Source organism: Polyodon spathula, chromosome 2 (assembly GCF_017654505.1).
Source record: "Polyodon spathula isolate WHYD16114869_AA chromosome 2, ASM1765450v1, whole genome shotgun sequence".
NCBI lineage: Eukaryota > Metazoa > Chordata > Actinopteri > Acipenseriformes > Polyodontidae > Polyodon > Polyodon spathula.
In genome coordinates, this window is record NC_054535.1 from 49,191,960 (window position 1) to 49,207,113 (window position 15,154).

General features: G+C 37.3%; 1 protein-coding gene across 1 annotated transcript in view; it reads left to right on the forward strand.

Annotated features, from left to right (window-relative positions):
- LOC121297405 (protein WWC2-like) overlaps positions 1–15,154 on the forward strand; it is a 70,279-nt gene that overhangs the window by 26,681 nt on the left and 28,444 nt on the right. Inside the window, exons 2-3 of the mRNA XM_041223725.1 lie at positions 5,175–5,284; positions 13,638–13,841. Coding sequence (XP_041079659.1) covers positions 5,175–5,284; positions 13,638–13,841 — 314 coding nt within the window. The remainder of the gene's footprint in view (positions 1–5,174; positions 5,285–13,637; positions 13,842–15,154) is intronic.

Below are 15,154 nucleotides of genomic sequence, written 5' to 3' on the forward strand. Positions count from 1 at the left end.
TAATGTCAGCATCAAACAAAGTAATTTCAGAAAAGATTGAATATATTTTGCTGTTTTTGTTGGTTTTGTCCAGTTCGGCTAAGGTTTTGGTGTCTGACCAAATTTTCTATTGGAGCTTCAGTTTTTCGCACTGTCCATGTAGTTTTGGATTACCATATTTCAAGAGTGAAAAACAGGGCTGTTTCTTTTCAGTTAATTTTTTCAATTCACTGATGCTGTAGCAAGTTTGAAGCCGTTAACTAAAATAACACAATAATAGTTTAAAAATTAAACATTGGGTGAATTTATTGCAGATCATAACAATTCATTATTTTTTTATATTGTACTCGTTAAATGTACAAAAAGCCAGATTAAAAAATAGATCAGTTATTACAATTTAAACATTGTGTACATATAATCAAAATGATTAAACAAATAATCCATAATAATGTTTATTTTATTTTTGAATGGCACTAACACACAACCTAATACAGTCAGCACTCTGATATCCTTTACCCAGATACATGTCCAGTCACGTTTTACCGGCCTTGTGTTAAGAATAAAATCAATATATATGTGTGTGTAACAAATTAATGCACTTGCCTGTCATTCTATTTTCGACTCTGTCGCCACTTTTCTGATACAAAGCCCATCTCTTCAGTGTTACAATGTACTTGTTCATCTGTCACAGCCTGCTTTTTTTTTTGGTTTGTTTGTTTGTTTTTTCGCAAGCTAAATCAGTCTTTATTGTGCGCTTCCTCCAGTTTCACATGATGAAAATGCAGCAAGAACAAAGCAAACGAGACAAGCTATGGTAATGTAAAAGTTTTAGATACTATGATGTTTTCTTTTTTTTGTTGTTTTTTAAAATTTATGATCTCTAGTGCTTTTTCATTTGCAAGTGAACTGTGACATTAGGGCCTTATCGAGCACTATATTCTGCAATTTTGAATACCGACTTTGGTTACTGTTTTAATTCTGGAAACTGAAGGTGTTGATTTTTTAAAATCGTTTGCTAAATTCCATTGCCTTTTACGTTTTTATGCAGTTCTATAGGTAACATTTTACGGTTGGGTCAAATAGGGGATTAATACATACCAGATTTAAAGTATGTACTGTATTACAGTCCGTGTCCACAGTCGTCTCTTTTGGCAAGTGATATTTTCAGAATCATGTCGTTCTGAATTAAAATACTGTACCAACAAAAGCAACTATAGTACATCTAAATGGAAGCTTACTTATTTTAAAACACAGTCCTTTCACCTATGCATTTGTGACATTGTATTTTTTTTTGTGTTCCCTGTAAAAACCATACAAAGGTTGGAACTGACCAAAATGAAATAATCCGACATGCGTCTCACGCTTTAACCGTCACTGTTGGATATGCGAGTGCTGACTCTACAGTACTGTGCTATTAAATGAACATGCTGGTACAGATACTTAAGAACAAAATACAACAGCAAAACCGGGACAATTAACAATTTTACTGTTTCTGACCGGGATAACAAATTTAAGGTTGAAAAGTGACAATCTCAATTTTCCTAGGATGTCTGGTAACCCTAATGTATTTCCCCCCCCCCCGAGACCTTTTTTTTTGCTCTCCTTGTTTCCACAGAATTTGAACTAAACTGCGAATTGTTGACTTCCTCATCAGATTACTTTATATAGCTGGTTTCCTTTGTACAGAAGGACAGAGTCCAGCTGTTGTTCCCATTGAGATTTAGCAAGCGAACCAGACTCTGTGTGTTTTTCAAACGGACCGAGACCAAGTACGGTTCATTTCCTAAGTTCACGCTTCATACCAAATGTATGAACTTCTTCTTGCAACTAGGTTTTTTTTGTTTGTTTTATGTCACAATGCCGAGCCCTTTTCTTATCCCCACACCTCTGCCTTGCCCTTTTTCTGTCTGCCTACTTTAATCTTTGGATGATGTGTATTTAGAATCTGTTATTGTCACTGGTCTACATTTCAACTGAATGAAACATCTGATCTGTAGGAAATTATTTGCCATAATGGATAAAAATGTCCTTATCTTGGGGTTCTTTATTGTTTTGAGTGACATAATCGACCTTATACAGTGCTCTATAAGGCTTTTGAGTAGCAGAAAATGTGTTCATGTGTAAACCTCCAATGCCAGTGTGTTTATAGTACTGCCTTCCCGAATGGGGGAAAAAAAAATCTGTGCTCTCTGTCATTCCTAGAGAGAACTCTGTTCAGTGTTTGTAACATGCTTGTTTGTTCAGCCAATTGGAAATCAACAATGAGTATTCTCACGTGTATTGTGTTTTTATAAGTTATGTGCACCATATGAGCAACTGGCAGCCCGGGGACCGCATCTGGTTTTTCTCAGGGAAGGGTTGTAAAGAAGGTTTGTGAGTTTTTTCTTAAGTATGATTTGCACAGGACTAAAAATCGGGTACCCTAGTCAGTAAATTAGTCAGTAAATTCAGAAGGAAATGTGATGTTCTGGCCCAAGAAAGCGCTTTTGTGCATGATTTATAAACAAGGCACTGGATGTAAATAACTCGTGCAAGATGGAGGAAGGAGGAAGAATGAAGTGTATCAACTGAGCACCTTTTCATTTCATTGTACATTCTTTTCCAAAGGCTAGAATAACCATTTCATCCTGGAGTGATATGTATCTCCATACAGCTCTCCAAATGCAGTGTTCAAAGCTTCCAATTATGTTTTGTATATTCAGCCTGTTTGGTTTGGCCCAATCGTAGCGTTTTACTGAATTGTAGAGTCTCAGGACAGATTGTAGCAATGCAATATTATATTCGCACAGGAGTAAAAAGACACGCTTCAATTTTACATTTTACAGAGGATCTCTGAGAATCATCTGGGATAAAAAGAAATGGAACGTTCTCGTGGGACTAAATTTCACCGATGTCGGTAACAATTCTGAATCTACCTGTTTATGTGGTGATTTTTAGTCCTGTGCGAATTGGGCTTTATAAATTACTGTTGGTCAGCTTGTTAGTGTACAGATTGGCGTGTGCCAGAGGATATTGTGGAGCTGTAAGCTGCATTAATTTGTGCTTTTGTTAATGTTTGTTTACTGTAGAGCTGGGACCGTGGTGTGTTTTCTACCCTTGATGCATTGTTTACTAAAAGAGGCGATGTGTCACTTCTTTCCGTAACGCAGTAGAAATGCACATTTTCAGTTATCCGATGTAAGCACAAAAATGAAAAGTTTTTGCAGTTTATCGCTTTCTGAAATGATTAAAATGTTTCTTATCTGAAGATGTATTAACTGACGGCAACCGGGCTAGAAAAAAATCCTATGCATCAAAATCCAACAAAGTGGGAACTGTGTGTACTGTTAGGGTATTTATTATTTACCACAATATTTGTATTTGTTATTTCTCACTGTTCGCCATGCATCAGCGACCCTTGTGGCCAATAGGGCGCCTGTGGTTGCGAGCGGTGAGCCGAGGATACAGATAATAATTGGGCACACTAAATTGGGGAGAAAACCGGGGGTAAAAAATTGGAGACGACTAAATTTATAATAAATAAATAAAGTTAATAACCAAAGTTGTTAATAAGCAGAAAGTCACAGTTTCAAGTTAATTTCTAGTTTATTTATTTATATGGAGTTTATTAACATCACTGAGATGGACATTACATTTCTGTTTATTAAACAAAATACAAGAATTAACCATTGTAAACTATAAGAAAAACAGGCCTATGGTAAGATACTCTGCAACAGTGTAGCCTACTCTACTACCAATTGTCCTTGGAGAAAAGTAGATTGTTGATACTGAAATTACATTTAATAATCAAGCACAATTTTAAAAATAGCTGTCCAGTGTTGTTTGTTTTAATGATTCACCATCTCCAGCTGTAAATCCTTCTTAATTTTGCAAGCAGCTTCATAGCCGTTTTCAAAGCCATGATTCTCCCATGCGTGCACTCCCTGCAACTGTTCTTTCAGTGAACTTTATCGGTTATAGACAGGTCTACATGTTTGGAAGACAATTGGCGATATAAATGTACAGAGCGGCTATTAAATACTGTATCTGTAGCAATTACATAATGTATGTTCATTTGGTTTGTTTGACATCTGCTGTTACAATGTTAGCATGAAACCTGTGTTAGACATATCGCTGAGGAACACCAGTGTTTTCGTGTATCATTATGTGCGTTGTGTAATTATTGTTTTCACCATACAGTTCACACACACACACACACACACCTATGTGTGCTTTCCACGCACAGTGTACTGTGGGTTATGCATTGCATCAGTTTGTTCGGTTTCGTTTGCATCTTGGATTGTATTGCGATTGCTTTCACAATGTCCGACTTTGAGGTGGAAACGTATTACAGTTCCCTCTCAATCGGGCCGAGACCGCCTATTGAAGTGAATTCTAGTCCACTGTTTGATGTGCGCTCTGATGTGTTTGGACGTTTCACACCTGCCGAAACGAACCAAACTTTGGTGTCAACTAAACTCAAGTGCGAATTATCGTCTCCAAACGAGCTAGGTGTGAAAGAGCCCTTAGAAATCTTCGACTAGGGCATTTTGTAGTCCAGAGCCAGATTCACTATCAGATTTTTAAATGCAGCTCATCCATGATGTTAACAGGTCTAACATCTTGTGTAACAACATCCACTATTGGTCTGTTATTTATTTTGCTCTGGTGCTTTTTAGCTCAATTTTCTTTCCAAAGTACAATGCCACTTTGGTTTTTTAGTACTCACATTGTCATATTTTGTTGGGTGGAACCTCGTTAAATGGTCCCGCAGGTTTATGGTATTGCCAGGGAAGCGCAGCAAAATTTCACATATTTTACCTTTTCCATTTTGTTTTTTTAGAACTTCCAAACGTCCAGCTGCCTTGTTAATAATTTAATGAGAAAGTGTTAATCCTGTAGCAGCTATACTGGTATTTCACTGGATTCGTTCTGTTCACGCTCCTAAGTTCCTTTGTTCATTCTAGAAATTGCGCGTGCGTAGGTGTGTTTGGGCTGGGGTTTTGAAAGAAATAGTTAAACAAAGGAAGCAAAGGTGGGGAACTAGAGTACAGTTTTACGTAATTAATTTTGTCCTAATAAAATTTAATTAATAAAATGACACACGGTTTCATGTTATTAATTTTGTTTTGATCCATTGATTTGGTATTTGACCGATTTTCAATGCACTGATCCATTGTCCGAGCCCTAGTTTACTGTCTGTTTTCTCTTTTCAGGTTAACAAAGCCCTTGTCGTTTGCAGACTGTGTGGGAGATGAACTCCCGTGGGGATGGGAGGCTGCTTACGATCCTCAAATTGGCATCTACTATATTGACCACACTAACAGTAAGTGTTGATATTAAGTGTCACAGCATATTATGTTGTACTTTACAAATACAAAGCATGTTGTTTCCAATTTTCCAAAGGGGCTGGCACAAGACAACATGATGTAAGAGGTGGCTTATACATGTAGAGCATGATATATAACAGTATACTTCTACTACGTGAAGACTATCTGCTGCCTTCATGAGGGCATGTTAAGTTATGGCTGATTTCTGATTTTAAATGTAACCTTATTGCACCCAGTCACACCATACATTACATCATAACTTTGTGTTCTTACTTTAAATGAAGATGGATCTTCATGAAGGGAGAGGGGGCAAAATCTGCAACCGGTGGTTTTTCACAACAAGCCTTGCAGCTAAGGTCACATTGATTTGTTTACAAAACCGAACAGATGGACGCTATTGCTTTGCTTCCAACAATCCTAACAATTATTTGGCTGCAGGTATTTATGCAGGTGACCATCTCCAGATTAGCAATAAATTAAACAATTAATAGGGAGATGGCCACCTTCTCCACAAGGTTTTTAATTGTGGATGGGACTTCCTGTCCGTGGTACAAAACACAAAAACAAAACAAACGCAGCTATGCCGTCATAAATACAATAACAAAATCCACAACCTTTGCCGACATTTATATACATAATAAACACAAACAAATCGTAATACAAAACACAAAATAAACTGCACAGGGGCGGTGGGGGAAACCCCTTTCTAAAAATAAATACTGTACAGGGCTGCTTGCCCTGTTACAATGTGAGATGTTTTGGTAAACTGCTGCAGGTAGTAGCTGAAATATTTGTATACTTTAATTTCTTATACATTTTACAGTATACAGTAGATGTGATATGTTTTATTTTAGATTTACTTTGTGCCCCATTTTATCTTTACTCATCACATCATGGTTTGTTTACAGCCTCAATAAGGCCTCAGTATAACCAATAACCTGTCTCCCTGCAACACTGTCCCAGGGCTGAATAATGTTCCCGCTCACAAGCACAATGTATGCCAAAGGATTTGGTCAAGTGGTCAGGTGAAGTTTTCCGTTTTCGTCAGCATCTGATTGGAATTTAAAGGAGACTCATGTTTGTACTTATCCCCTCCGTTTCAGACATATAAATAAAAATTAAAATGTTAATTCTTTTTATTTACATAATATATAAATTTCCTAAATTTGTAAAAATATTTAATGAAGCAAACCAACCTAGTGAATGGAAAGTTTGTAGTCTGTGCCCTGAAGATTTTGGACATTCTGCTACTCTGTACTGTCTCTTAGTGATGTAAGAAATACACTGCCACATTTGATCTATGGGGGATTTCCCACTAATGTATTCTTACATTTATGAGGGACTGTGGGTAGAGTGTTGGTCTGCATGATGACTGAAACAGAAAATATTGTAACATGAATGCCCACTGTGAGTTTGAGTTTGATGTATTCAGACACCAGGACACAAATAGGAGATTTAACTGTATTTTTGAGGTTGGTTTGGTAGTTTGAAATATTGTTCTGAAAGTATTTATTTTGTTTGAATCACCAGGAGATAAACTGCCTATGAGAAGGTTCAAAGATAGGTCAAGTGTGATATGCCAAACAGCCACAGTGGAGCGGTTGTTTTAATCCACCTGACTGGAATGTGGTTTTCCCTGAACGTGGGGGATTATTTTCAAACTGAAAACCTTTTCTGACATTTTTGTTTTTTTTTGTTTGTTTGCTTGTTTTCTTTTTTTTGTAAATAAATTGGTGCCTGCATATTACTTTTCTTTTATATGGACCAGTAACCTTGTGCAACATTTGATAACATGATAACATGATAAAGTGAAGCTATTTTCAAAGGATATGTTGTGCTTTCTACCATAATAATATAACTGGTAATCGGGGGGGGGGGGGTGTCTGTGAATTATATATATTACACACACACACACTGCTGTGCAAAAGTCTTATACATGTTGCATTTTTCTACTGTGACATCAATAATTCACTCAAAGCCTCCACTAGTGTTTTCTACTATTATGACAACCTTAACCTGCATAAAGAATGAAAAACATTGAGTGAAATAGCTTGCATCGCTCGATTTTTCAACGTGTATCCGAAGCATAATCAACAAGTACAGAGAAACATCATCTGTAATTGACAAACCCATTCTGCCAAGTGCGGCTCTGTCCTCTTTAATTTCCAAAAACGCTGCCATACCGTTTTTTCGATTTAAGGGGCCTCAATAGGACATTTAAGTATTTTCATTTAGTTATTCCCTAAAGTCGTTTTGTGCAACTTAAGGGAAATACGTAAATACAAATATTACTTAAGTAGAACATTTTGGAAAACTAAGGGGGGAATTTCACTAAAGGTGCTACGCAACCCTTAAAAGTTAACGCTAGAACTGCTACGATAGTCATGCGTTATATGTGCTAATTTCCATTTAAATATGGTGTTTCTGCTAAGCAAATGTTAGATATTATGTTCATGAATACATCTTTTGAGTTGTATCTGAAAGTTTGTATTTTATTTTTATATCGGAGCTGATTAAAATGTACCAGTCAAAATGACTGCTTTCGGTAAAAAGCAAATGGATAAACGGGCGCAAATATTGACCAAATTTGCCAAACAATCTGAGACCGCGACTCTAGCCTACTCCTAACAAGTGGCCTGGAACATTGCCCATGCAAAAAACCCTACTCTGAAGGTGAGTTTGTACTGGAAAGCTACATTTAATAGTGTGTGTGTGTACGATTGTAATTGCAGTAAAAAAAATAAGCAGTGAAATGCTAAATTAAACACTTATTAAAGTTTGTGGCTCTTTGTCACTGTACATTTTATTTCCTTGGCTCTTGGTCTGTGAAAGGTTGGCCACCTAATCTTAAGGATATTATCTTCAAGTATTGCTCATCCTTATTAGACAGCTCCCAGTTTAATTTAGCATTTCACCGATTTATTTTTTTAATGCAATTACAATCGTACACACACACACACTATTAAATGTAGCTGGCCTTTATTTTTTCCAGTACATATGTATATTGATATCCAAACAAATACATTTTCACTATATGTAAAAGCATAGTTTTGTTTTTGTTTTTTTTGGGTGAGCAGCTAACTATCGTTTATTTTCTTATACCACATACAGGCAGGATCTGTACTCGGTGTGACTTTTGGCATTCTTTACTACGCACATTGTTCTGAATGCAGCTGTAGTTCAATGTCACTATATAGATCTGAGATGGATACATTCTACTGTGTGATGTGAGAGCTGCACAAACTCGCCTTCGGAGTAGGGTTTTTTGCATGGGCAATGTTCCAGGCCACTTGTTAGGAGTAGGCTAGAGTCGCGGTCTCAGATTGTTTGGCAAATTTGGTCAATATTTGCGCCCGTTTATCCATTTGCTTTTTACCGAAAGCAGTCATTTTGACTGGTACATTTTAATCAGCTCCGATATGAAAATAAAATACAAACTTTCAGATACAATTCAAAAGATGTATTCATGAACATAATATCTAACATTTGCTTAGCAGAAACACCATATTTAAATGGAAATTAGCACATATAACGCATGACTATCGTAGCAGTTCTAGCGTTAACTTTTAAGGGTTGCGTAGCACCTTTAGTGAAATTCCCCCCTTAGTTTTCCAAAATGTTCTACTTAAGTAATATTTATATTTATGTATTTCACTTAAGTTGCACAAAACGACTTTAGGAAATAACTAAATGAAAATACTTAAATGTCCTATTGAGGCCCCTTAAATCGAAAAAACGGTATGGCAGCGTTTTTGGAATTAAAGAGGACAGAGCCACACATGGCAGAATGATTTGCAGAGAGAAAATCCTTTGGATATAATGGATGACGAGCATTTAATATCAAACCATTGATTTGACCAAAATACTGTCTTTTTTTAAATGTCTGTACAATGCTGGAAGCAGATTAACAACCCCAAGAAGAAGAAATCATGCATTGTTCCCTGTTCATACAGCAGTAGCACTTTGTTTTCTCTCAATTAGTGGCTTTTTATTACTATGTTAAAAAAACAAAAAAAAACAAAAAAAAAAACACGTTAGGCCGGTTGCATAACATCTTTAGTGAGATTAATGGTTAATTCTGCTAAATACAAGATACTGCTGTCACTTATATTGAACACAGCCATACAAATTGTTCAAACAAATATGTTTAGTGTACAATTTTTGTAGATTTACCTATTTTTTGTGGTGCTCTTCTGAAATCAGAATATATCTTCGGACATAGTTTGCCTGTTATTTATTTATTTGCTTTCTTTTATTATATTCTTCCATAAGAAGTATTATGTTTTCCTCCTCTGTCCAGTCTGGGTTTCTTTTTTTTTTTTTTTTTTGTCAGCCGTACTGTAATTTTCCTTAGCTGCACAAATGTTGCCATGGAGACAGGATTTACAGAGTACAGTAAGGTACTCACCTATTAGTTGAAATCTTAAATAGTCCATGCGTACTTAAGTGTTTTCCCTTAACTAAGTAGAGCTGTTAAGATATTTTGTGCAATACCCTTAAGTTTTTCCCTTAGCTAAGTGAAAAATACACTTAAGTGAAATACTTAATAATAAGATGTTTTATGCAACTGGGCACTGGCAAATAAGGCACAGGAGTTTTCCATTGCGTTCAACAAAAAAATACATTACTCTCCCACTCCGATAAGAAGGTTCAATATTCATCTTCAGATTTTATTTTTCGCTATTTTTTTTCTGCCATTATGAACAAAACAGAAGCCGGTCCAGTTGAAAGTAAAGTTAAGTGTTTCCAAGCTTCTGTAACTCGAGTCCCGAATGCACAGTAAAGTAAGGGTGGAGTACGAAGGTCACTCTTGAAATCGGGACTTAAAGGATGTGATGCAGTAAGAATACCTCTGTTAAGAAAGGGGAACAAGACTAAAAGGCTAAAATGTACACAATAACACAGAAATTGGACTATGGAACAGTGGTCAAAGGTGCTTTGGACTGTTGATGGATGGACAACAACGCTTGTGCCTTCTGCCAGTTCTGTTGTCAATTCAACAGTAATTTTAAACACAGAGTTATACTTGGGTGTTTTTGTTTAAACATTTTGTTTTGGTCCCGTTTTTGTTTGTTTTGTAATTAATAAAAGTGCAGTTACTGCCTCTGTTTGCTATTCCTGCCACTGACCAGCCTTAATCGTCCGTCACTTCACCACAGTATATATATAAATGTTCCTATAGTTTAGATTTCCTATTCCTTTAAGGTCTAAAGTGTTGAAAGTAGAATTAAAATTGACCCCACAGTAAATAACAAACCTCAGATCAGTAATTCAGTTAAGTCTTGTAGCACCGGTTGGTTGTTCTGTTTATTTTAAGTAATGCAATTTCTGATGTGACCTAAAAGAACAGACGTCGTATCTCAGATACAAAGTGTGTGTTTCTCACGGTTTAGACACATTCTTTTTGTTGTTTTTTCTTTTCCCATGAGGGACTAAATGTAATGCTGTATTGTGCAAAAAGGGTGTAAAGAGTATAGCCTTGAGAAAAAAAGTCAGTTGAAGTGTCATTTGAACTGCCTGTTGACATACAAGAATAGGTTTTAAATTCAAGTAAAGGCTCTTATGATAACTGACAATACAACATATTATATATTTATCTCAATGTTGGAATAAACACTAGCCTCCATGTTCGAGAAGCAGCAGGCTATGCCAGAAAAAAACAATGTTCCATTTGCACACAGCCTCAATTCAATCGGCTACAGTACAGCTGACGCTTCTTTTACTGTATTTCTCAGTGATTGCAAAGGAGTCTGGCTGCTTCAGTTGATCTCAGGCATTTCCTGGGAGGACCAATTTTCTGCTTTGGTCATCTCCTGTTTTAAATGTTGGTGCCAGCTTTTTTTTTCACTGCATTGTTTCAAGAAAGTGGAGGGGTGGGGTTTCCTCTCTCAATGTTTGTGAAAGGGTGAGGGTGGGGGTGGTGTCTAATGAGATTTTCCGGTTTTTCTGTAACTCTTGGCTTGTGAATTTTATTTTGTAAGTGTGTTCATGTTCTGGAAGTCACAGATGCTGTATTTGTGATGAAAATGGTTGTACAGTGGATATACAGTAACAGGCACAAGAAAAGTTTGTAATAAAGAAAATGTTGCAAAATATGGTTCTGTTTTGAGGTGGATTGCATTTGTCTTTTTAAGCAACTTAATAATCCAAATTATTAACAAGTCTTATGCCACATTTGCTTCTGAAACCATTATTACCAGTATCAAACAGGGGCTGGCATTGGTTCAGTCTGCAATCCAATCTTCAAAGATCAAAGAGTGGTTTTGTGTATTGTGCTTTGTGTAATCAATTTAAATTAATTCAACCAACTTCTTGATAGTATGATTAATTCCCAGCCCTCCTTTTTCCTGCAGTCCATTGTTTACAACTGTTACACAAATGGGTTGTTCATTCTCTTATCAGTAGTTGGCTCGTGTACCACATTTCCTGGCTGCTTCCATTTAGTTTGACATTTTTTTATCCTTATATTCATTTTTCATTCAAGGTAGAAGAAGCTAATGAGCTCCAGAACTCATGTGTTATAGAAGAGAACATGTTTTCACAAGAAGCACTTTTTGCTATCGCACCAGATGCGTTAAAGTTCAAATCACGTTGGTATCACTCTGCTGCCGATGGTAACAAAGTGGTTCAGTTTTAAAATGTCTCAATCCCAATGGCAGATGGAAATCAGGCATTAGTGTGTTATCTTTCTATCTGTCTGTAAAGACAGTTTAAATAGTGGTCTGAGGAAAGACAGTCTTGGTTCCATTAAAAACCTGTCCCAATAATTCCAAAAACAGACATGTACAGACCCTTCTCCCATATTATAAATAACATACATAATGCATTGTGTGCTGAATTCAAATTGTTTGCCCAAGGAAGGAAAATCTCCCTGAAAATACTACAAGGAACAAGTAATGGGTACATTTTACATTTAGTGACTGTAGTCCAATCAGAAAACATAGTTGGAAGGACATGACCTTGTACTGGCAATTTGATACTCCATAATTAAGGAATAGCTTACCAGTGGCAGCAGACCACTTAATAAACAGCTTAATGACAGCCTAATTTGAGTAATTGATAATTGAGCAGTTCCACTCAAGTAATAAGATACAATCTGTACTCAAACTAAATGGGGCTGAAAATTGCAGGAGAAGTGTTTTTATAGAAATAATGATCTGAATGAGAGGCAGACAAACCCTCCTCAGGGAAAGCTGGTTGCTCTTCATAGGACACAATCTAGTCGCTGTATACAGGCACATAGAGTGGCATTTAAGGGGCTGGGCCTGTATCTGTTTGACCATAATTAATTCTGGATTTTAGTTTAAAAGTGTTGCTTAGGTAACAAAGGGGAGGGGTATTCTATTGAAGGAACTGATGTAAGACAAGCTTTAAAATCTAACCTGACAGATATTCTAAAAAAATGTCAGACGAATGACTGAGTGAATAAAAATTATTTTGGTATAATATTAAAATGACATGTTCTCTTTTAAAAAAATAAATAAATAAATAAATAAAACAACAAAAAAACAGTATAATATAATGATTGGAGATTGTGTGTGTGTGTGTGTGTGTGTGTGTGTGTGTGTGTTTCAAGTGTCAAAGGCAGATGCTTACATTCCAGTCATTTTAAGTTCTAGCACACGCAATACCTACAATACACAAGTTCAGTACATTAACATATACAGAGATGACTACAATCTAAATGGGGGGGGTCTGCTTTCTATTGCATATAAATATCATGTTTTAAAATCAGCCTTCCAGTGATAAATGTTGTCTCAAGTGAACCCACCCACTGTAGCAGTTAAGCAATGTGTGCTGGAAAGCCTTGTCAGAACATGGTGGCCTTACCTGACAATTTTCTGTCTTTTTTTGGAATTGTCAGCTCTTACTGTCAAGTAAAAAGTAGGTTTTTTGTGTATTTAATATATAAATGCTCCTATAGTTTTCAGTTTTGAGTTAATTTCTTATTCCTTTTGAGGCATATCTATTAATTATGTATTGAGGAACTGTTATTATATATTGTATCGTAATACAGGTGTGTATCGTTTAGAACAAGGAACCTGTTAGTCTTTATGTCCATCCATCCTATCTGCATGTCATACATACAGTGAATGTCAATCGTGCTAATCTACTTTGATACTGATGGCTCTAAATAAAGCCTTGGTTGGGATGTTTGTTACTAATATACATTATGATTATTTTTTTTTAAAAACAACTCCTTAGTTGTCGCTCAGGGCAATCCTTCTACCGTGTAGTCAGCTGTACTGTGTTTACAGTACCTTACTGGAATGATTACTAAGGCAAGCACATGTACAATATAATAGTTGTGTGTTGGAGTTGCTCTTTAATTCCTGTTTGTGGTTTCAGAGACGACCCAGCTGGAGGATCCCCGGAAGCAGTGGCGGAAGGAGCAGGAGCTGATGTTGAAGGACTACTTGACAGTGGCGCAGGATGCCCTCAGCACTCAGAAGGAGCTCTACCAAGTTAAGGAGCAGAGGCTGGTGCTGGCCCTAGACGAGTATTTGCGATTGAATGATGCCTTCAAAGAAAAATCCAGCTCCCGGACAAGTTGTGAGTACCAAACAGAATATGGGAATAATTGCGCTTGCTTTCGCTCTCGCGCTCTCTCTCTCTCTGTCTCTCTCTCTCTCTCTCTCTGAAGATTTTGGGAGGGGTTGCTGCAAGGAGGGTTTGCAAGCTGTGTGAGAGCAGTAGTGGTGAGCTGTTTTGCCATTTACTTATTTATTAAACATTTTTTAAAGTATTTTTTGTTATCTTAGTACTTTAAATGTTTTTTAGCCAGCGTGTGACCAAAGATGGGCTCCCACTTCGGTGTGTTGGGTTGTGTTGGGTTAAGGGGGCTTACTAGGCGCCATGGTTTTAAAGTTTTTTTTCTGAAAATAATGATTCTGTTGAAGATGTGCTGCTTGCCGTGGGGCGGGTAGTTGGTTTTGAAAAGATAAAATCCACCTCACAGATGAACAAAGCTATAGTAGTTTTCTTTAACCAAGAAAATCCGGTTAAGAAAATTATGGAAGAGGGATTTATGTTGAATGATTCTTTGGTAACTGTAACACCGTTATCTACGCCTCTTGCCAAAGTAATATTGTCAAATATTCCCCCTTTTAATTAATAAATCATTGCTTGAAAGAGAGCTTTCAAGATATGGTAAAATAATGTCACCGATCAAAATGATTCCCCTTGGATGTAAAAACCCTGAGATTAAACACGTCATGTCTTTTAGGAGAAGCATTTATACTGCTTGATAACCCAGAAAAAACTTGTTTTAATTGAAAAAACCGTTTTAATATCGAGGGCAGGGATTATGTTGTTTTTGCCATCGCAGAGGTATTTAAATGTTTTTCTTGCGGGGAACAATGGCACCTTAAACGGACCTGCCCCAAGCTACAAACTGAAGCAGGGACAAGTAGTAGTGGTGGTGGTGACGGGGAGGTGACCAGGGTGGTTCAGAGAGCGGAGGTGGAGGACCGCCGAGACAAGAGCCTCAGCCCCAGAGGAAGAGAGCGGAGGAGCCGGATACCAGCGCTGCTGCCGCTGAACTGGGGGCTGCAGCGCCGGCCGACGCAGACAAGGACGGTGTGTACACTGCAGTTACAAAAAAAAAAAAAAAACTTACAAAAAGAACATCTCCTCCTGCAGCCGACCCGGCGGCGGGCGAGGAGGAGTCTGTATGGTGGCCCTTTATGGTCTCTCACGACAGTGGTGTAGGGTCTCAACCCTCCGCTGTGGTGGAGCTGAGTGCAGAGTCTGAAGGACTAGAGAAAGGCGGGCCTCAACCCGCAGTTCTCATCTCTGAAGACCCGGTGCTGGAAGGGAGCAGTGTTGGGGGGATAGCTTCGGGGCTCAGGTAAACCCAGTTGGCG